General features: G+C 44.8%; 1 protein-coding gene across 1 annotated transcript; it reads right to left on the bottom strand.

The window, feature by feature from the left end:
* Window positions 1-703: 703 nt before the first annotated feature.
* Window positions 704-21,481, bottom strand: RIPK4 (receptor interacting serine/threonine kinase 4). Its single transcript, XM_042868255.1, has 8 exons — window positions 21,287-21,481; window positions 14,879-15,170; window positions 7,531-7,679; window positions 6,717-6,766; window positions 5,533-5,691; window positions 4,477-4,583; window positions 3,729-3,981; window positions 704-2,951 (listed from the first exon to the last, which is right to left on the bottom strand). The coding sequence occupies exons 1-8, from the start codon at window positions 21,466-21,468 to the stop codon at window positions 1,774-1,776; spliced, it is 2,370 nt and encodes a 789-aa protein (XP_042724189.1). The 5' UTR covers window positions 21,469-21,481; the 3' UTR covers window positions 704-1,773.
* Between the last annotated feature and the right edge of the window lie 1,713 nt (window positions 21,482-23,194).

The raw sequence follows: 23,194 nt of genomic DNA, 5'->3' as shown, positions 1-23,194 counted from the left end.
TCCTACAGCTCTTCTTTTGAAGTTTGAGCAAATACCACTGGAATTAAGTATCTCAAATCTGTTTGTTTGGAGGACTTGAAGTGTAAGGTGTGTCCCAGGCTAAGCCAAACGTTTAATCACAGCAGCACAGGACTTGAGAGAGTAAGTGGTCTGTGGCTTAATTTCTATAAAGAGATAGTGATGAAGCACAGCTTAATGAAACATGACAACTGCACTGGTCTCAGAAGAGGCTGAAGGAAGCAGTAAGCAAATTATAATATTCTTGTTTGTTTTATGAGAAGTTTCACTGTCATTGCAGTTAGGAAGCTTGCCATGACTGTTAGGCTCAATAAGAGGCATACTGCTTTGTAACCTCCATATATTGGCCACAAGCACAGATTCACTGTCCACTTCTCAGTACAGTTCCGCTAGGTGGGCAGTGAAACATCTCAAACAGGGAGCAGCTTGCACCTACCTGCTTACATAAAGCCCCACACTACACGGAATTTAACCAGGGGGGTGCAAACAAGTACAGAGAGGTACCCTATGTGTAGCCACAAACAGTCTCAAGCAGCAGTGAGAGCCAACCCTTCGGTTTTTTTATGCATTGAGCCACCACTGCTGCCACTGCCCATGAAAGGAGCAGCTTTGCTCTCAGGGAGGCAGAAGCCTTTCATTTGCTTCAAGATGGAAAAGAAAACCAATATGACAAAATGCAGGCAGATATGGAGCACAGTATTTTATTAATAATGTGTCACATTTGAATTTTGACAAGAGTGAAACTAAAAGGTGTATTAAAACATACCCACTCTAAACAATCTATTTTCTTCAGTAGAAAAAAAGCATACAACAGGTAGAAATACTATATACACAGTATATCAATCTAGGTAACACACAGTTCATTCTCCCAGGACATGTACTGTGGCATGGCTGGTATGGTTCTCTAACATGTCCCTACAAACATCATTTTGCAATTAGACTTAATGGTGTTAGAATATACCATCCAGTTTGAGTCCAGTATGAATTTTTTTTGTTTGTTTGGCTTTTTGAGAGAAACCACTAAGAACATAGTTCAGCTTACTGATCTTAAAATGCATAGAAGATGGTACTGCATATGAAGAGATCAGTTTTAAGCTTTACTTCTGCTTATGTAATTTTGGGATCCTTGTTAATGACAGTCTGTCTTAGTCATCTTGATTACATGGAAAACTATAATCAGTGTATCTCCTTTAAACAGAATACCTTCTGAAAATGAAACTTAGCCAGGTTTTATGATTGACAGTATCTTGAATAGCTCTTTCTTCATCTCTTGCATTAATTTCCAGCAGACTTGTGTTGGGTTTGTTTTACTTTGGAGGCTTTGAGCCCAAAATATAGGTCACTGCAATAAACCAGGAAGCTAATCCATCCTTTTTCTGAGGAAAATCAGAATATTAGTTCTTAAATTACTTTGTAAAAAAAAAAAAAGCAAGGGGAACGCACAAGTTGCATCCTACACTCACAGCATCTGTGGGAGGGAAATATCACTATACAGTGGGGCAGGCACATGCAGAGTGGATGATCCAGACCACAGTGTGGTGGGCTCCAGCTCTTAACCTTGCATTTGGCTTTAGTCCATGTGCTCCCTCTCTCACACACTCAAACATGAGTAGCTCCTTGCTGGCCGCCCCTCAGACCATCTGCTGACGCTGCTGGTGAGCAGGTCAGTGCACAGCTGGACGAGGCTCTTGTGAATCAAGTTCCAGCAACCTTCTCCACACCAGGCAGAAAGATAGCAAGTACTGTACCTTTTGATTAAGTCTCACTTAACAACACAGTAACTGAGCTACTGCTGCTCTGCTGAGTAAGCCGGAGCAGGGTCTGAAATGTGGGTCTTTGCAGATCAGTGAGTGCCCCGTGCTTTAGAAGAACCTCAACTGTTTTTGTGTGCCCTCCTCTTGCAGCCAGATGAAGAGCTGTCAACCCCTCATCGTCAGAAACATTGATGCTTCCTGAACTGACAAGTTCTTCTACTACTTCAGAGTGTCCATTTTCTGCAGCAAGATGCAACGCTGTCCTATTTAATGGGCCTCTGGCAAAAACATTGGCCCCTTCATCCATCAGCAACTTTGTTGTTGCTAAATGGCCGCTGCGAGATGCCAAGTGCAGAGCAGTACATCCTTCCACTGTTGCTGCCTCAATGTCTGCACCATGTTTAAGGAGCAGCCTGGATGTGCTCGTGTGGCCAGTTTCAGCAGCTATGTGGAGAGCAGTCTGCGAGAGCGCATTCAGTACGTTGACATCTGACTCCAGGTCTATGAGCAGGCGAGCGACACGGTAGTGACCTCGCTGAGCAGCCAAGTGTAGCGAGGTCCTTCCATCCACGGTCTGCACATTTACATTTGCACCTGGTTGTTTGGCCAGAAGCTTTACGATGGGAAGATGACCTTGCCAGGCAGCATAGTGCAGAGGCACCCAGTCATCCTTTCCTTTGATGTTCACGTTAACGCCTCTTCTCAGCAGAATCCGCACAATATTCTCTTGGCCATACTGACAGGCTATGTGGATGGGGGCTCTGCCTTCAAAATCTACCTCATTCAGGGATGCATTCTTATCAAGCAGCATTTTGGTGCTGAAGTCATCCCCATTCTGGGCAGCAAAGTGAAGAGCAGTCCACTGATCCTCATCTTTGGCATTAATGTTGATCTTCCTTGCCAAGAGCAGCTCCACAATGCTTTTAATTTTCTTCTCAATGGCTATGTGAAGAGGGGTGGATCCTTTCTTGTTGGTGAGGTTTGGGTTAGCATTGTAAAGGAGGAGCCATTTGACACATTCCTCTTGACCAGCTTCAACAGCTAAGTGCAAAAGACTGCAGTTCCCGTCTAAAACAATATCAACGTCTTGAGGCTGGAGGATCTTCATCAGCTTGCTCGTGTCTCCAGCTAAAATAGCTTCTGTTAGCTTCCTTTTCTGTATGTCTGTAGTACCTATATCTAGATGAAAAATAAACCATCATCACAATGCTGATACTTGACAACCTTTACTCATTCTTGGCTAGCACAGCTGGTGGCTTCAGCAGTGTCTCCAGACTGCAAAAAATGCCCTCCCCTCCCACTGCCGTATCTGCAGAAGTTTCAGAGCCAGTTTACATCACAGTTGGAGCCCACACTTCTTATTCTGTCTCCAATGAAACTAAGAACAAAGGAAGTTGCAGTTTGTTTCCCCTCACTTATCATGCTTTGCCTAAGTGGAAAATTGATGCCTGTTTTATGCAGTACATACTAAAAATGGAAGGGCTCATCAGGGGAAGGGATGGGGAGGGTCTTTATTACAGTGTTACTGGGGCTGCTGAGAGAACTGCTTGAATCTTCTCAAAAGTCAGGTGCTCAGACTTGGGCTTAGTATTAACTGCAAAAGCTACAAGCTCCTGTACTGGAACTGGCTTTAGTCCCACTCTGACCAGGACACTAGACAAGGTGATCTCCTTTCCAATCAACATTTCCATGACTAATTCTGTAATTGCTTCGATGGGAATTCAGGTACCTTCTTTTTGTAAGTAAATTAAATGTATTGCTTCTCGTTATTATCATGCTTGGGAATCTCTCCTTTTGTTTTTTCTTAATAGCTGCCTCCAGCAAACAAATTTACAGTTATGACAACAGGACATATTATTTTTTACATGGTCACTCTCCAATCCATAAGCTCCCATGCTCCAGTCCAAGCAACCACAGAAATAGAAAAACCAACAACGAAAAACCCCTGACCATTACCTGAACTCTCTCTTTCAAAGGAAAGGGAAAGGGAGCCTCTGGATGAAAATGCTGAATCTACAGATGAAACTCCTGAAAGTCGCTTGTCGCTGGCAGCAAGTTTGGATTCGGAAGAGCTGCGGCTGAGATCCTCAGGGCCTTCCATAGTCTGTGAAATCCCCGAATCCAGCTGGGACAACAATTCTGATAGACTGTAATCCTTAACTGATGCCACAACAGGCTCCTGTTTTGGCTGCGATAATGCAGACATCCCCTTCAAAAGAAACACACAAGTATTTTAGAAAGGTCAGTAAGGAAAACTGAGTATGACCCTTTATGAGAGAAAGCCTAATACTGTTAGCTTGCGGGTAGCTTTAAGCATTGTTCTTATTAAATGAAATCTGTCTAAAGCACCTGGTATGTTGTTTCTTTTTGTTTGTTTGTTTTTAAGATCAAACACACCCACGTAGTTCCAGCCCTGATTTTCTAACTGTCTTGCTGTCCTTCAGCAGTCTAAGGATCCACTGGATCTCAGGTTTTGTGCAGGGGTTTTCCTAAGCTTGCCTATACTGTTGCTTCTGCAGCCCAATCCTTCAGCAAGACCCACTTCAACCAGGCAAGGAGGTGTTAAAAAGCAGCAAAGAGAAAGCTGTTTAGAAGTTAGTCACAGGAACCTGTTTCTGGCAAAATAAATAAATAAATAAATAAATAAACAAGGGAAAAAAAAAGAAACAAGTGCATTTTAACATGGGACAGAAAGACAAAATACCTCAGATCGCTGCTTTGGGGAACTCTTGGTGTCCAGATCCTCAGCTACCATTTCCTTTGTTTCATCTTCTGGTTTTTCACAAAGCGTTTCTGTTACCGAAGTAATTTCTTTGAAGAAAGAAAGAGAGGTTTTACTGTTTGGTTAGATGGTTGGTTGGTTTTGTTTGTTTTTTAAATAGGAGACTTCTCCCCAGGTGCCCTACTGCTTTTCTCTGTCTTAATGGTTATGAGATATTACAGAAGAAAGACTCCAGTTTTGGCTATTCCACCAAGCATCTCATCAGAAGGTAGAAATGTGCAGCTAAGCAAAGAGTGCGTAGGACTGACTGAACAGTTTGTTTCCACATTCAGACAGGACTGATGTTACATACACAGGGCTTTTTCAACTGTTAGCAGACTTATGTGATACCTCTTCCATCCATGGCCATACTTTATCCAGGCAGAAAGAGGGGAGTGAATGGGAATAAGAAACAAATCTCTGTCACTGATGCTAAATGAAGCCACTTGTAGATACCATATGCTACATTCTACCGCACATCTGAATTCCTAAGAGGTTCTGGGGCAAGTTCAAACCTTTGGCCAGAGCTGCCTTTTTTTTTTTTTTGTAAACAGAAAAATGACAGTACAAATTTTTTTGTAACAAGAAGACAATTCTGTTTCTTGGCATATAGTGGTATACCTCAAGAGCCAGGGTGTTCAACACTTTTGTATGGTACAAAGCCCATCAAGTCCAGCTTGGCATCTACACTAATAGAGATGATCGGACGTGAACATGAACCACCTTCCCTTCAAGTACCAACTAAATGGATCAACTGATTCAGTACAGATCTTATTCCCAATATGTTTACATAAAACCATCATGGTCTGACTTGTCCCCAGATAATCTCTTCCGCCACCAGTGAGTAAGTGGCCTGTATCATTGTCTCTGCCATACAATGTGCTCTATTTATTCTGTCACAAATGTTTGCAGCATTTACCTCAAGGATTAAGAGAGTCCTGAGCAATAACGTGACTCATGGAAGAAGAAACAGGCAGCCAAGCTACGAGGAAATCTTACCTTGAAATGTTGGCCGTTCACCAGGATCATCTTGCCAACATTTTTGCATCAGTTTGATCAAGTTATTACATGAATGAGGTCTGGATTTGGAAACAGCAGGTAGCTCTGGGCGGTGGCCTTTAACTACTTTTACCATGATATGTAAAATGTTGTTTTCCTCTGTAAAGCAAAAGCACAGAATTGAAGCTCTCAGCAAAAGGAAGGATTTCTCTTTTGTCTAAGAGTACTAACAGTGCATTAAGCAAAAACTTGTTTTTTCACACTTTAAGATCTAGAGCACTTTATCAACAGGGAAAAAAAATCTTACTCTTCCACACACATTAACGTCTACTTCTCATGTATCAGTTAATCATCAGTGAGTGACTATGTGCTCTTTCCACCCATAAAAGAGGCAGAAACAGAGAATAAAATACAAAAACACCTCACAGTTCTTTGCTACCTCTCTTTGGTTTTCTGTATCTGCTGTTTGAAAACTGAACCGCAGTTTTTACATAAACCAAGTGCCTGAACTTTACATAAAGGTGAAGAAAAAACACAGTGCATTAATGTGGCTCTTGACTCTGAAGTCAACCACTGAGTTTACTAGGAGAAAAATGAGTAGTAGACTGGAACCCGCTCAAACATGTTTGTTATACTTAGGCTAGTCGCATACAAAGGAAAATAGTCATAAAGAATAAATAACTGCCTGTAGATTGATACATTTACTGTGGGGCAGAACAAAGCTTACTCTCACAGGCAGCTTTTTTATTTTTTAATCTGTACCTGCAATCTACAAATAAACTCCAGAACCACTCTGCAGAGAAGCTCTTCCTGAAAACAATAGGGTTGCCTGCCAGTTGGCTTTGCCCTGCACCTTCCTTGCTGCCCATGAACATCAGAAGTCTGAGCAGGCCACACACTGATCTGGATCAGCACAGCAAACTCCAGCAAAATCAAAAAAGTGCAGACGAGGGCATCTCATGGCAGTATAGGTTCTGCTTTTAGGATGGAGGACAAAGGAGAACCTGAAATTGTGCTTGGAATTTGAGAGATTACATATGCCTGTTGCACAGGACTGTAGGAATTCAGAAGACATGAATTATTTATATCACTTGTCTTGTGGGGCTGGTGAGGAGGGAAGTGTGCATATCATTGTAAGAAAGGCATAAGAAAATCCAGTGCAAACCATGATCCATCAATCTTACCTGCAAAAGGCTTCTTCTGTGTAAGAACTCCCCAGATCACAATGGAAAAGCTACAAATATATACCAAAAATAGTTTTAGAAAAGCTGCAAAAAATAATTTTAAAAGCCCGCTATTAAACAGAAGCATAATTTATTTTGCTAAGTTCTCTTTCTTTGGATTTCACTACTGCGTTTCCACTGAATAACACACAGAGCAAGATGCAGCCAAGAACTATGATCTGAAAGTCTCATTTGTGCAGAGAGGAATCCAAGGCAGCGAACAAAGAGACTTGTTGGAGTCTGCGGGTTTCTTGTTAACATATACCAATTACTCCACAAAAAACACTAACAAGATCAGAGAGCAGCAAAGAACTACTATGGATGTCATTTAATACTAGCCTGCAACACAACTGTACAAAAATACATTTCATTTAGAACATGACATATCTTGTAATCTACAGCTATGACTTCCTCTTCCTAACAGCCTTACTGCGAAAGAAGAACCGAAGACCTAGTGATGAAATCTACTTAAGATAGCTAAGAATTGTGTCACAGACTAGAAAAGTGGGTCAGGATGTACCTTTAATGGGGGAAAATAAGGTGGGCAGAACAGCATCCATGTCAGTTGCTAGTAATTGTTCCAAGTAATGTTTATTTAATTTCCACAAGACCAGGATCAGCTGCAGTTTGTTAAAAGCGTTCTACCCTGTAAGGACTTTGCATAAAGCAAACCAAACGTGAGCCTTTGCAAGATGAGCCTCAAACTGGAGGTAGGGTTCTCATGCTCAGGTTTTTGGGTCATTTATTCAAGCACTTATTTTCGCAGTTAACTGACCTGTACACATCATGCTTGGTGTCAAAACACCTGTTCTTCTCCTTGATGCGCTCTGGAGGAAGGTATGCAATTGTGCCACACAAGCCATCCATACTGAGGTCATGGGAATGTGACAAACCATTGCACTTCGCAAGTCCAAAGTCAGAAATCTGCAGAAGATGGAGGAGGAGGAGAGAGAATTGTGCATGTTACCATCAGACTTCAGAGGAGTTTACAAAACCTCTTCTGTAAAAACAGAGAGACGTAATGCAGTGACTCAAAGAAACAACACAGCGAGCTACCATTCAGAAGTGCCCAGCTAAGAAAACAATGCTGGAAGCATTACGCTGCTGTAGGCTTTTCTTTAAGGTTAAGCTGAACAAAATAAAATAAAAGCAAGCAGCTTTCTGCAAGCAGCAGCATGTTAACCCATTACATGGCAAACACAACCGTCAGACAATTTAGTGCAATTTAAAACCAGTCAAAAAGTAGCTAGTGCAAAGTACAGGTTAACACAATTACTGCTCTCACCCATCCCCTCTCCCTCTGTAACAGCATGTTGCCAGTTATGCCCAAGCTTTCTGAGCACCTGTTTTCAGACCAGGGGCCCAACAAGTGCAAGAGAATTGCTCCTCCAGATATTACAGTTGCACTGACCGTGCCAACAAGGACTGAGGCACAACAGGCCCAAAAAACACTAAACCCACACAGGGAATTCTTTTTGGCAATGAGCAGATACAGCAAGTTGGTGCAGTGACGCAGTGAAGGCAGCTGAAATGAACCGAACAAGTGACAGCAAGTTTAGAAAAAGGAAAACACACCTCCACTTTAATTTGAAGTGTCAAACAAATATGCATTCATTTGCTCTCAAAGGCATACCAATCATCGAGCAAACAGATAGGCAAGGAATTTTCCTTTGTCTTAATTATTTCCCACTGGTCAAAAATGTGTATTACACTAAGTGGAAATTTCAAGACAAGTCAAGCCTTTTTGGGCCGTTCCGGTTCTGTCTACGTGACAGATAAGCTTTCTCCTTCACATAACTCCCCTCCACCCCAAAATGGACTTAGACGTTCTTTTTATCTCAAAAATACTCCAGTTTTCCAATGACTCACTCATCTCTTTTGATCTTCACAGCTTCTCCTTTGAGAAAGTTCTCCCTCAAAACAACAGGCATAATTTAAAAATATTTATTTATTTATTTGTTTTAAATAGGCTCCAGCTTAACGCTTTCAGAAGCTTCTCTCTAAAGATACCACAGGGCCAGTTGTAACATGCACCTGATATTGGAAAGGGAGAAAACCGCAGCCTGCTCCACTCTGCTGGAGAACAGGCAGGATATACACCGCTGCTGCTCTCCGTATGGTAGGAATCTCCCAACATAGGAGAAACAAACCGACCCACATAGCTTCAGAAGGAATTTCTCCCAGGAAAAAAGAACTTGGGAGAGAAGTTGTGTGGACAGCCTGTGCCCTAGCACACAGGGATATAGAATCATAGGATTGCATGAGTCGGAAACTCAAAAGGCCACCTAGTCCAATTCCCCTGCAATGAACAGGGACACCTACAGCTACATCAGGTTGCTCAGAGCCCCATCCAGCCTGACCTTGAGTGTCTCCAGGGATGGGGCATCCACCACCTCTCTGGACAACCTATTCCTACCTGTATCTTAAATCTATATGGGTATATGCGAATGACTTGAGAGAAAGAAATGTGAAGTCATCTGGAAGAGTAGTTACTCCTGCCAAGTGCTGGAATATAGGAAAGCAGGGAGTAGTCAAAAACCTGTGTTTGCAAGCCAGCTACTCGCCCCATTGAGTGCTGCAGGAGTTTGGGGTGCTCAGTGCTCTGCACAGAACAAAAGCACAATGCCAACATCACACAAATCCTTGGTGTCAGGTTAGTAAACTCTCTAGCTCGCACAAGCCTGAACAGATCCGACTTGGCAGAGTCATGCTATCCTGTGATTAACATAAAGCAAGGAGCTGTGTCACACCTCAAGAAATCCATATGGCATGCAGGCATAATTAAAGTAACACATCTTCCTCTTTGTCTAAACAATACCAGGTTTCCTACTGCGTAAGTTAAGAAAAAAGATGAAATGCAGACAGTGCAGTGACAGTGCTGTGTTTGGAAAGAACAATAGTTACTTTGTGTGCATCTAAAGCTAGAGCTAAGACGTGAGGTTCGTGCACTACGAGGTCTCACCCCAAGCCTACAAACCAAGAAACAGCTAAAATACATGGCATATAGCCTTGTGAACCTGTTCCTGCCTACCGTGAAGGATTAGGCTTCATACTAAAGTAAAGGAAATTCATCTGCTGAGCAGAGCTGCCATCATACTGAATGTTGCAGGAAGCACTGGACACGAACATGTGTTATCTGCCAGGCTGCAACAAAAGAGCGAGATCCCACAGACAGCTTTTGTGGCTTTCATTAGTTCCTTCAGGATAACTTTTCCACGCAGCACAGGGTATTTAGTCATGCAGTTTCTTTTAACATCAGTGGGAACTATGCAGTGGGTGGAAGATGCAGCCATGTAACTTATCTCTCCTGCCTTTAAGTTGCCCATCACGTGCTTCACTCACCAGGCACCTTGCTGGCAAAGTTTCCATGCCTTCCACTGAGTCCTTGCTACCCGCAAGCCCATGCCCACCCCAGCAGCTGACCCGTGCCACCACTGGGCACTTAGTCCTCACTTTGGATGGATCCCATTACGCTTCAAAAGCGTACATAATAACAGCACAGTTTAGAGGAGACACGGAGGCGACAACCTGCTCCATGCAAAGCAGGTGGTGAAGAGGTAGGAAGAGAAAAGAAAGAACAGCGGCCAAACCCCACGGAGGCAGCGGGATTGTTCATGTTCAGACAGCTCACCCACTCCCTGCCTCTCAAAGGTTGTGTGAGAAGAAACACGTGAGCAGTCACTGGGGAGGGGAGCTGCCCGTGCTTCCCTGCCTGCTGCCCAGCAACATCATCCTACTGCCAGATCCCAGATCCAAAGGGCATTTTCCACAAAACTTGTCTTTTTTGGTTTAAGTTGAGAGCGCTTTACAAACAGATTTTTAGCTGTTTCCGCCTTTTGCAGACATTTCATAGAATCATTGAGGTTGAAAAGACCAGTAGGATCACCCCGTCCAACCATCAGCCCATCCCCACCAAGCCCACCAAGCACATCCCTCATTGCCATCTATTTCCATTCTATCTTGTGAAAAACACTCACTCTCTTTCAAGGGTTTAGATGCTTGAGTTGGTCAAATTATTTCATGGAGCTTTTACAGAAACTAAAATCTCTCCTGAACTGAAGTTGCTCCTGAGCAGTGCCAGGGTTTATCTCCCAGAAATAAAATTAGTGATTGGAAACTATCTATCTGCTCCCGATAGCCCACCCTGAAATGTGCATGCAGTTCTGCAGGTCACCTTTCTACAAATAAGACTCAAGCATCAACCAGAGCAGACTCAGGTCAGAGTTCACCCAAAGGTTTATCAAATAGGTAACATAAAGTAGTCAGATTAATTTTTAATCTCTGTTGGCATATTCAGTATTTGTCCCTGGCCAAACTCTCTGTGCACTTGGCTGTTGAGAATGCCATTGCATCTGTCATAACGGGAAGTTTTAAAAACCATCTCCTCATAAATACGTTTGGTTTTTTAGGTTTTTTTTTTTTTTAAATCAGTGATGTTTACAGTTGTTTCTTCAGAAGAGTAGAAAGCATTGTGATGGATTCTAATCCATCACAAGTGTATATGACCATAGCAGCAATGGTCTTGGTACCTCCTCTGTGCCACCGCTAGGGAACTATCAAGGCGAAAATCATCTCGCTTAGCTGGGATCAAAGAACCAGGTAACAGCCCTGCCTGGAAACCTTCATCTGGAAGGGTGGGAAACTAAGGGATCAGAAAACAACAAAGCCTTTTCTCATTTCTAATAACAGGAGAGTGCTTGCAGCTAATAAAATGGTTGTTAACTACATCAGCTAGTCTAATAAAAGAGAGAACCTCTCTTTACCAGCCTGGCCTCCAGGTGTTACATCCACCTATGGTACATTAAGAAGCTTTATCATCAATTTTCTACCTGACTATGCTTCTTCTCAATTCAAACCCTATAAATTTTGCAGCCCTTCCCTTCAGCTGAAGGTAACTAAACACGGACAGGATGCCTGTGTGTACTGGGAGCACAGCAGCAAACTTCACACTGGCTTAAGCTGGACCAACAGTGGGTGAAATCCACTACAGTTGAGCTTGAGCAGCACACAGCTGAGACAGATCATCCCATTCAAGTTCTTTAAAACAAAACCTGACAGATGAAAAATAACTGGTGGAATTTGCTTGTGTATGCATCTGCACAGAGAGACTATATATATATATGGTGCAAATACACACAATTGCACATACATATACACACCTATATATACACAAATGCACATACATACATATATATATGAGAGGCAAAAGCCAGACTGGATAATAACAGAAACAAGGACTTATAAATACTGTTTTTATCCAGAAGTATTAAGTTGCAGGCTGACTTCATTTTAAAAACTTGAACAAAAGTAGCTCCCTTAAAACAGTAAGAAACCTGGAAAGTAGTAACAGAATACACGCGTATGGTAGCTGACAATAAGTCAGACAGAGATTCCTGCACGTGGGGGCTGTCTTCCCCTGCAGATGGCCCTGGAGAAGGATCTCATTGAAGCGGTGCTGGATACAGCATCACTTCCCCAGCTCCAGCTCCATCTGGATTGCCAGAGACCAAGGAGCTCAAAGGAGGGATTCCAAGTTTGTACATGGGGTGGAAGGGCGGAAGAACAAGAAGATGTGGTCCAGGTAAGCAAAAACTAGGTATTAAGTAGTCCACAAGCATATGAATCTACGAAACACCAGACAAAGGAGCAAGGCAGATCTCATTGATACAGACAGAAGCAACAGCTTGAAATTAAGGAGGAAAAAAAAAATTGCAAACTGTTGGTTGCTAGCAAAGCTTGCCAGGGTATGCAGTAATCTTCCCAAGGAAATCACACTGCTCAAGGCAGCCCAGAACAACAGGACATGGAGAGGAAGGGAGCTCCTGCCTCAGACTTTTCAGGGCAGGAGGCGTGCATACATCTTACACATGAGAGCAAAGCCTTATTCCAAGTTACACATATTATATACATACATTTAGAATCAGCAAGGAATCCCCCAACGTGAGAAAACTAATAAATACACAGCTATCTATGTCTTGGCTCAGGCTAATCTTTCCTCTTAATTATCCTCCCAATAACCAAATTCAGCACACACACACACTTATGTAACAGACAGGAGACAGCTTTAAGATATGGAGGCACCCACTTGATGATAAGTTCTGTGCAACACTGCTGCATTAGTCATCATCCTCTCTTGGGGTTTTTACAGTAAGTGTTGTGCTCGTAAAAGAAGAAGGGCGTGTTTCCATTGAACTAGCAATATGGCTTTTCTAATGTACTCCACTGCAAGACTGTTTCCTGGCTCAAGGGCAAACAGCTTATAAAAATTCTCCCTACCTCCAAACTCCTCTTTTGCAGTCTGCAACATCTCTTCACTCACTTTAGGATCCTATTAGGGACAGGTCACCCACTAAATTAACACTAACATTTTAAAAGTAAAAGCACTTCAATCATCACCTTCATTAGCCTTCCAGCAAGAAAATGCACATTAAATGAAGCTGCAGGGTCTGAAATTTAATTACAAGTTTCACATATACAAAAAGAAGGTTTGGGGCCACATTTTTAAAGTGAAGGCTCCTCACAGAACATGTACGTCTCTTATTTTGCATGTAGGTTTGTATGTCTCCTTTGCTGCTTGGAGGACTTTCCAAGATGGCTACAGATCTGGAAGACTTCTGGCTGAAAAAGGCTGGGATCAGACCATTCTCTTCTGAGCTTAATGGAAAGGGTCTGAAGAATGTGCTCTGTATATGAAACATGAAGAAGCAACAGCTTAGAGAAGTCAACAATGACCTCAGCTGAAAAAAACTTTGGTGCATTTTGCACTTTGCCCCCTCGTATTACATCACCTTGAAGGTGCAGCTTATACAGCGGGCAGAATACTAGGCAGCATTTCAAGCTCCTGAAATGGTGAGAAAAATAAAGCCTTCATATCTTGGTTTGCAGATGAGTCAAGAATTAGGAATGTAAAAGTTATGCAAGCAAGCATAAACTTTAGATAAATAAATACTTAGCAAAGACTTCTGAGAATATGTGTGCGAATATACTTTGAACAGCTCAGATCCTGATGTTCTGACCATAATACCAGGGACTGCCTGCAATTGCATTATAGCTCAGACAGAAGATCTTCCTAAGAAGTAAATCATTACACGGCCTAGAAAAAAGCTGAGAAAGCATGAGGCCTGATTCCATTAGGCTTCTTATGGCTCCAGCCCTCTCAAGACATTAGGAAAGGTGCTTTTATTTACTGAACGCTTCATTTTTAGAGCAGTAGAGCAGGATCACAGCCATTTGCCCACTTTGAGGAGGACAGAAAAACAGGGAGAGGATGGATGATGGCACAGGAAGATCTATGACTACATGTGCTGAACTACATCAGCTAGGGTTAGAATTGGGCCACTGATTTGGAAAAAAAATTAAAATTAAAAAAAAAAAAAAAAAAAAAAGACATTTCAGTTTCTCTCCTCTCCAAAAAGAAGCATCAGAAAGCAAACACAATTTCTCCAATCCAGCTGTCAAAACAAAAACTTCAACAGAGAAGGCCGATAAATTTGCCAGTTTACTCTGGAAGAGGATACTGAAAAGAATTTTGTAGTGATACAGCCACAACGATTTCCATGAGTGACCTCTTGATAAGCATAAGCACTCATGACAGAGCTAATTTTTCATTGTAAATGCTCTGAACAAAAGAAAGGAGAAAATGAGTTGCTGCCAGGAAGGCTCTGCTTCTCTGGACCCCCACTGTAAATAAGATTTGGGTATTTAGTGGAGCGTACATAGCCCACACCTAGACAAAACAAGGTTGTCATTCTGAGATGTGGTGCAAATATAAACGATTTAGATATTCACACCATTTTGCTGTCCCCATTTTCATCTGCCTTATGACCCTGCTGTAGGGAAATACATAACAGAATGTGTTACATTTGCAAAAACAAAATTCACTACGCTAGCACTCTACTAAAATTTTAGGAGAGGTCTCGCAGGTTCCCCAACTCTACCTCCATTTATACACCAAAATGGTGCATAAATCAGTAGGCAAGTTGGGGGACTGGAGCAATTAAGTGTTTTTCTAACTCAAAAGGAGTGCTTCTGGGTTTCCTCCAGACCTTTGCGTTTGGCAAAAGCTATGCAAGAATATGCAAAAGTGGGTTTGGGCCTCAGAGCACCCCTCATCCAAGGCATACCTTGACGTGGTAGTGGGCATCAAGAAGGATGTTGGCAGGCTTAAGGTCCAGGTGGAGCAGTGGAGGAGACATGCAGTGCAGGAAGTTCATGCCCACAGCTGTCTCGTGGATGATTCGGAAGCGCAACTCCCACGGCAGAGGTTCAGAAGCCAGGAGCTTTTCCAGAGATCCTGTCTCCATATATTCCATCACCAAACCAACCGGCTCCTTACAGATGCCATAAACAGGAAGGATATAGCGAAATTTTGCCATTTCCATCTTCCTAGCTTCTTCCAATAACTCCATACGCTCCCTAGGTAGGAGAGAATATAAGGTGAAAGATAGACTAGCTGCTTCATCCCTCAACACAAGCACAAAACACTTGAAAGTGAAAAACATGTTTAGTGCTCATCACCTGGCTGAATCACACCTCATGCCTCCAGCCTATATACCCCAGGAATATTTTCACATTTACTGACTTGACAGTTCACAGATGCTAAACCACATGCAAGCTTGCACACTTCAGCAGCAAAAGTCCCCCTAACACAAAGCCCATCTCACTTTTGTGATGCGTACACAATGCAGTTAAGAATAAGGATGATACACTTAATGCACGGATTCACCAGTGCTGTAACTCCCTGGGCTAAAATAATTAGCCTTTTGTGAGTCATAACACTGTGATCAGAAGCGAGCATGGACAACAGCACTGCTTCAGCTGCCCTGTGCCCCAGGCTGCCCGGACCCAGCACTGTCAACAAAGAGTCCCTCAGATCCAACATTTAGTGGAGAAAATTCCCTGCTGCAATCAGGTGGGGCACAGTAGAAGCCTTCTTTCCACCAAAACGTGATGTGGCACTGAGGGATATGGGTTAGAGAGCATGGTGGTGATGTGCTGATTGTTGGACTAAATGATTTTAACGGTCTTTTTCAATCTTAATGATTCTGTGATTTTAAAATCACTTCAGTACACTTGCCACACCACAGCTGATGCTGGCCTTCATTAGGTAACAGGGATGGCACAGGTAACAAGCACCTGTGGGTTGATTGCAGGTGGCGGCTGGCCTGACCCCACAGCATTAGTCAGGCTAAGGCACGGCATCCTGGGTCAGGACCCTTAATTGCCACGGCCTTCTGCACAGCTGTAATGCCCCGACATTAGCTGTCTGCAGCCAAAGTCAAAACGCAAAGCACCCATGAAGGGGAGCTCCATGCGACAAGTCAGTCAGAAGTTACAATGCTGGTGGCAACAGGCAGCACATAAAGCAGCTTGGGGTCACAGGTATCAGCACAGCACAGCACAGCAGCCATCCATCCATCCACTAACAGACCAGGACATAAGGTGGTCAGAGATTTAATATTCCTGCACAGAATCTCCCACATCCTTCTGCACACCTCCAGTCCAGGACTTGGAGTGCTGGGGACACTTAAGTATGGACAGGTGACTGCAGTGAGATTTGTGTGGGAATACTGCTGGCAAAAAGCTCTCAATATGTCCCCCCACAGTAACTGCAGGAGCCACCATGTGGCACCCAGCCTGTGTCCTGGGGCTCCGCGTGAAGGCTTACCATGATGGAGTCCCCAGGGCAGAGGTGAGAAGGCTCCGCTTTGCCTAGCGTGGAACACCTAAGTTGGCATTAGCTCTGGCTTACAGGTAACAGCTGAGGGAACTGGGGTGTTCGGTTTAGACAAGAGGAGGCCCAGGGGAGACCTTACCACTCTCTACAACCACCTGAAAGGAGATCAAGGCAAGGTGGGGGCTGGCCTCAATGCCCAGGTAACAGCAATGGCATGAGAGGTAATGGCCTTAAGTTATATCACGGGAGGTTCAGGTTGGATATTGGTATTGGAATAGGCTGCCCAGGGAGGTGTGGAGTCGCCATCTCTGTTGGTGTTTAAGGAAAGGGTAGAAGTGGTACTTAGAGACACTGTATAGAGGGCAACATTGGTGGTAGGTGGATGATTGGACTAGATGAACTTAAGAGATCTCTTCCAACCTTAATGATTCTATGATCTAGTAGAAACCTTGACTAGCTGCAGTACTCTGCAGTGATCAGATATGCTGAACGTTTCTCCTCGGGAGTGGTTCTAACCTAGCAAGAAGCCACAGATCTATTTCAGAGGCAAGATCAGGCTGAAAAATGAGTGAAGAGGGAAGCACACAGTACTGGAAGGATAAAAAGATAAGAGAAATCTTTCTTCTCTATTAACCACGTCGACTCTTGCTGCTCCCTACAGCAGCTTTCTTGTGAAATAATTGCCTTTGTAGACAAGTACCCAGTTTGCTCTCTGGCACGCTGGAAGGGAGCGCCTCTGAATAACACAACCAACTCCTTGCCCCCAAGCCACATGCATAGCCAGCATAATTCATCAGGCTTCAGCGAGCTGAGCTGAGCGCTGGAGTCAGAGATGTAAAACACCCGTCTGAGCCCTCCGAGGCAGAGCAGGAACCCAGCCACAGCTGGAATAGAACAGGAGCCGCTGGACCAGGGACAAGGGGGTTCCCTGGCTAAGGAAGCATTGCCAAAATCAGAGATCAGCTGCTAGAAATGGGGCATCTTCCCCAGTGGAGAGGGAGCTCTCAGAACAAAACAAAAACCTCCTTTTCTGTTTCAACCAGGCTCAGTTAATTAGTCATTTACTCAACTAAAAGACAAGTGTCTTAGATGTGATTTGCTCGTTTAAATAAAAATCCCACACAATTGCCATCTTCAAGTTCTTTCCATACAAAGTCCATTTCAAAATGAAACAGATGGTGATGCAGCATAGCCATTACAGTGTAGGTAGTCCAATTTTCAAACACAGCTCCATCACCTTCAGAAAACAGGAAAGAAAAAGTGGCAGAAGAAATAGCCAGAATACAACTTAATCATTAGTCAAGCAGGGAGTGCATTTGCATTAATCCTTTTAACACAAACATCTCTTTAGGCAGGCAAGGCCACCTCCATCAGGATGAGATGAAAGGCCTCCACTTTTGCTTCCCACTTGGTGCAAGGATCTGCTGGCACTCAGCACTCACACAATCTGCCTATCACTTCAGTACACAAGTTCTAACGCTACAAGGATGCTGCAGGTATCACTGTCGTTCAGTTTTAACAGAGCAAAGCATTGTTTTAATGCTGTCCAGTTACTCCTAGTGCCTAGAAATTACACTGCATTGCCACCAAGAAACAAACACCTCCCCCCCCCCCCAGCAAAGAGGAAGGAAGGATCCTTGTGAGGCTTCTAAGTCAAGTGGCACAGGACTAGCCTCTCTTACAGTTTCTTATTTCATACCTACAAGTCTGAAGAGTCAGAATTATCTTCTCTAACCACTTTCACTCCATGCCCTTTCCCCCTCCAAATAACAATACAGCAATTAAAAAGATTTGCATCCAGGACTGCTCAGCTCCCATAAATATAGGGGTATGTATGCTTTCCCACAAAAAAACATCAGGGGAGAAGGGCAAGCACAGCAAGAGACCACTCTCCAGATTCAATGGCAAGTGACACCTGTCACAGAAGACAATGACAGAACAGTCATTTTCAGAACAATCATAAATATTGGATAAATCACTATACGTGACCTCTAGCATTCCTGAAGGCAGACAGAGCTGCATGCCTTCGGTTCTCCAGAAGGGACAAGGGAATTGTTCCTGCGGCAACTCTCACCACAGAAATTATGACTGTGCCCACACTTGTATGTACCTGATCTTTACGCTCTCTAAAGATAAGGCTCTGTGTACAAAGACACAACTTGCAGCTTCCCACACTGCTCTGCAGTTGGGAACACAGATTATTCCTGCAAGCTGCTGGCAACAAACACCGGGTCCACAACAACATGACACCGCTGAATTTTTCATGCGCTCTTTCACCTGCTTCAAGGCAGACATTTAAGAGCATGCTACGACCTCTGCTGTGCCATCTACTGCTTTAATGACCTTCACACTACTGATCCTCAGAGAGGCATATGAATAAGAGTAGAAAAAACATAGTATGGTTGGAGCAGAATATGCTTTGGGCCAAAAATAAGGCAGAAAATCCCTTCTTTCAGGTTAAAATGGCTCTCAGACTGTTGACAGATCTCTGCCACACAGCCTGGCGTGACAGGATTGTATGCAAACCAGCAGTTGGGCTCAACCTGCCTCTAAAAGGGAGCGAGGTGAGTATGAGGTTTGACTTACACATCCAGAGACCACCTGAATACATTCAGTCACCTCTGTCACCTGCCTAAATAGATGCAGCACCAGTTAACAGCAACACATTCCTACACCCCGCTCCATTCCTAAGTTCTACTCCATTTCCAAACCCAGGTACACGTAAGATTTTGTTCATTTTTCCCAGGCACAAAGGCACACCTTTCCACCCCCGCATCCAGCAGGCACCCTCATGGACAAGCACGCTTAGCCAGGAGCCTGCCCTGGGAACCGTTACAATGCTTACAGTCCATACAGCCACATTCAGCTCTAAGAAACCCACACTGATTTCCAGGCTGTTCCCTCAGAGCTTGTCACCTTTTCTGCACACCAGACCTCTGTTCTGGACAACGCAGGTATGGAAAAGAGTTGGTTTTCTGCAGGCCTTGGGGACAGCCCCCTCCACTCTATTCTTTAGCCTTAGGCTGATCCTGCCCATCCTGAGAGCACCTGAAGCTGCATGTGAGAATTTCAGGTCAGGGGAAGGAAAGTGGGAGCAGGTAAAGCCTAATAAATGGGATTTGGCTAGACAGCTAGAGAGGGCTTGGATTTAAAAGTAAAAATATTTCTGGCTGTACACTCAGTTTTTTTCTGCTTGAGGCCACTTCACTCTATGGTGAGATAATTGCCAGGGGAATTACTCCAAATCTCTTACTGTCTGCACAAACACTGCAGGAGACACTAAAGAGCTCTACCAACACCAAACCAGTACAAATGGTGTTTTAATGTGGTCCCAAATAAATAAAGAAAAGCCTCTGCTCAATTCAGGTAATGTTTCCAATACTTCTGGTAGCTCCAACTCTGCCGCTTCAGACACTTCCAAGACACGATTCCTCAAACTAATCTCCTGGATTAACAGTTCAATTATACGGGCTTGTTTCAACTAGCTCCAAAACCTGCAAACTACATGAGGAGTGCTTTATTGTGTCTGTGCCCCCCTGCTATTTAAATATACAATCTGCAGAAACAGCCTTTTCAAAGGCCAAAGACCCTCCTCTCCCCCCCCTCAACCTTCTGATTAATGCTCTCCTTAAGCGCCTAAAACACATTCTGCAGCAAAACAAATACACTCCTGTTTTCCCATGATTGCCAAAATGAACCATGTGCTGCAGGAGCCCCCTGCCCTCAGATGTTCCAAAAGTCTTAAACTGTTTCAGTTCACTGAACCTCAAGTTCACATTATTTCCCTCATACTTGCAGACCGTGTAACTACTGGAAGAGAAGCAGCTCTCCATTGCACCACTGAGTACTGCTAAGAGAGGCATGGATCTGCTGGAGCGTATCCAGGGGAGGGCCACAGAAACGATTCCAAGGTCTGGAACTCCTCTCCTAAGAGAACAAGCTGAGAGAGCTGAGGACAGCCTGGAGAAGGCTCCAGGGAGAGCTGAGAGCGGCCTCTCTGGGTCTACAAAGGGGATATAAGAAGAAGGGGACAGACTCTTCAGCAGGATCTGTTGTGACAGGACAAGGGGAAATGGTTTCAAACTGAAAGGGCAGATTTAGACTGGGTATAAGGAAGAAGTTTTTTTTTATGATAAGACGCTGGCACAGGTTGCCCAGAGAGGCAGTGGTTGCCCCTTCCCCACAGACGCTCAAGGTTAGGCTGGATAGGATTCTGAGCAACCTGATGTAGCTGTAGGTGTCCCTGTTCACTGCAGGGGAGTCGGACTAGATGGCCTTTAAAGGTCCCTTCCCAACGATGTTATGATTCTACCACCGAGATTTGGTGGCATCTCTCACAACTAATCGCTCACATTACAGTAGGTGGCAGCACGTTCACCTCACGCTAAAAAAAAAAGCTGAATGCATTTCTAAAACGTTCTGTAAATAAAAAGCGCAAAAACCATTCTAACTTATTTTGAAGGTGGTGATGGTGGCCCTGCCGTGTGACAGAGCTCCGGGGAGCGCCTATAGCCCAGTCTCCCTGTGCCTGGACACTTTGAGCTACATCGCCTGGTTTGTCCGTCAAAAACAAGCTGACACCGGCAGGGCAAACAGCAGCAGGGCAGCCTCACAGGCGTTTGAGCTGATGTTAAAGCTGATGTTAAGCTCTATCACTTCCATTAGTACGCCCAGTTTAGGGCTAGCCAGAAAAAAAAAAAAAAAAAAGGAAAACAAGAAGGATCCGTGCGCTCTCCATGCCCGGTGCAGACAGCCGTCCCGCCCCGTCCCCCAGACGCCTACCGAGGCGCTGCCGCCTCGCCCCCTCCCCAACCGAGCCGAGTTAGTCGAGCCGAGCCGAGCCGAGCCGCCTTACTTCTCGTCCACGTGCAGGCTGGGCGAGCACTTGATGGCGAGCCAGGTCTTCCAGTGGAGGTGGCGCACCTTGTACACCTGCCCGAAGCCCCCCGAGCCGATCTTCTCCCAGCTGCCGAACTCGCTCTCCTCGAAGGTCTTCAGCAGCCCCATGGCCCACGGGGAGCCGCTCTCCCGCGCCATGCCGCCCCTCGGCCGCCGCCCGGCTCAGCGCTCAGCCGCGCCGCCGCCGCCTCCCGCCGGCCCAGGTGAGTCAGGTGAGCCCTGGGGGGCCGGGCCCGGCCCAGGAAGTGACGGCGTCCCGGCCCCGCCGCCATGGCGCTGGCGCAGGGCGGTGCTGTGGAGGAGTTCTCGCCGTCGGGCTGTGGGCAGCGCCATCCCTCGTCCCGTTCCTCTGGGACGAGCACGAAAACGGTGGGCGAGAAGGGGACCTGCTTTAGCGGCCGGGAGCTGCCAGAGGTCATAGGATCGCAGAATACCCCCAACTGCAAGTGACCTACAAGGATCGTCGAGTCTAACTCTGGGCTCCACACGGGACCACCCAAAGTCAAACCCTGTGTTTGTGAGCAACATCCAAATGCTCCATGAACTCCGGCAGCTTGGGGCCGTGCCCGCTGCCCCGGGAAGGGAAACATCGATGACTCCGTTCTTTGCTTTTCCCGTAAACAGGGTCTATTCTGGGAGTCTCACCTGGGCTACAGCCAAAGAGAAACCCTTCATCCACACATCCTGCTTCAGGCTGGGAGACAGTCCCATCTGCTTCGTGCTGCAGAGCATGGGGTCTGTCTGGGTGTGCTTGGAAACAATTTTTTTTTGTCTCTAGGAAGCTGTACTGCCAAGCATTGATGTGTCTATGGCTTTTACCTGCCTCTAGGTTGAGGGACTTTGATTAGTTCAGCTGCAGATTCCAGTGGTTGAGTCCTTTTGCACATCTAACTGCAGGTAGAATCACAGATTCATGGGAGTTGAAAGAGACCCTTAAAGGCCATCTGGTCCAACTCCCCTGCAATGAACTGGGACACCTACAGCTACATCAGGTTGCTCAAAGCACCTGCAGTGTCATCTTGAGTGCCTTCAGGATCAAGGCATCCACCACCACTCTGGGCAACCTGTGCCAGTGCCTCAGCACCCTTACTGTAAAAAATTTGTTCCTATCTCCCCTCTTTCAGTTTGAAACCATTTCCTCTTGTCCTGTTACAACAGACCGTGTTGCAGAGTCCGTGCTCTTCTTTCATACAGCTCCTCTTTACATACTGAAAGGCTGTTCTTGGGTCTCCCTGGTGCCTTCCCTTCTCCATGGTGAACAGCCCCAGCTCTCTCAGCCTGTCCTCATAGGGAGGTGTTCCATCCCTTGTATTATTTTTATGGCCCTCCTCTGGACACACTCCAACAGCTCCATGTCTCTCCTGTACTGAGGACTCCCCATCTGAACACAGTATTCCAGCTGAGGTCTCACCAGTGCAGAGAAGAGGGGCAGCATCACCTCCCTCACTTTCCTGGACACGCTTCCTTGGATGCAGCCCAGGTACTCCAGGACGTGGACCAAGGCATAATGACTCTTAATCTGTTGCTGAGATACTGCAGCTGTGAGGAAGGAGTCCGCAACCTTTGGTAAGCAGCATAATCGTAAAGAGGCTGTTCCTATCTGCATTGTGACCTTCATACCTATCACACGTCTAAAAGTTAATAAAGTTTGTGATTGTTTGTTATGGTGAATATCAGACTCAAGTTTATTGTTCTAGGCAGTCAGTGTATGATTGTTTAATCTGGCAAGTTAGGCAACAGATGGAGGACAATATGTTTAAAAGCTGAGATAATAGCAGTAGTCACTCTGTTGTCATTGCAAAGCTCCATTTAGAAAGAATTTGTAGAAACGTTTAATTATTTTCAAGACAAGAGACATCTAGTC

This window comes from Lagopus leucura, unplaced genomic scaffold (genome assembly GCF_019238085.1).
Source record: "Lagopus leucura isolate 7727_CA_CO unplaced genomic scaffold, USGS_WTPT01 Super-Scaffold_100001, whole genome shotgun sequence".
NCBI lineage: Eukaryota > Metazoa > Chordata > Aves > Galliformes > Phasianidae > Lagopus > Lagopus leucura.
The sequence above is the reverse complement of the archived record's forward strand: the minus strand, read 5'-3'. Positions and strand labels throughout refer to the sequence as shown.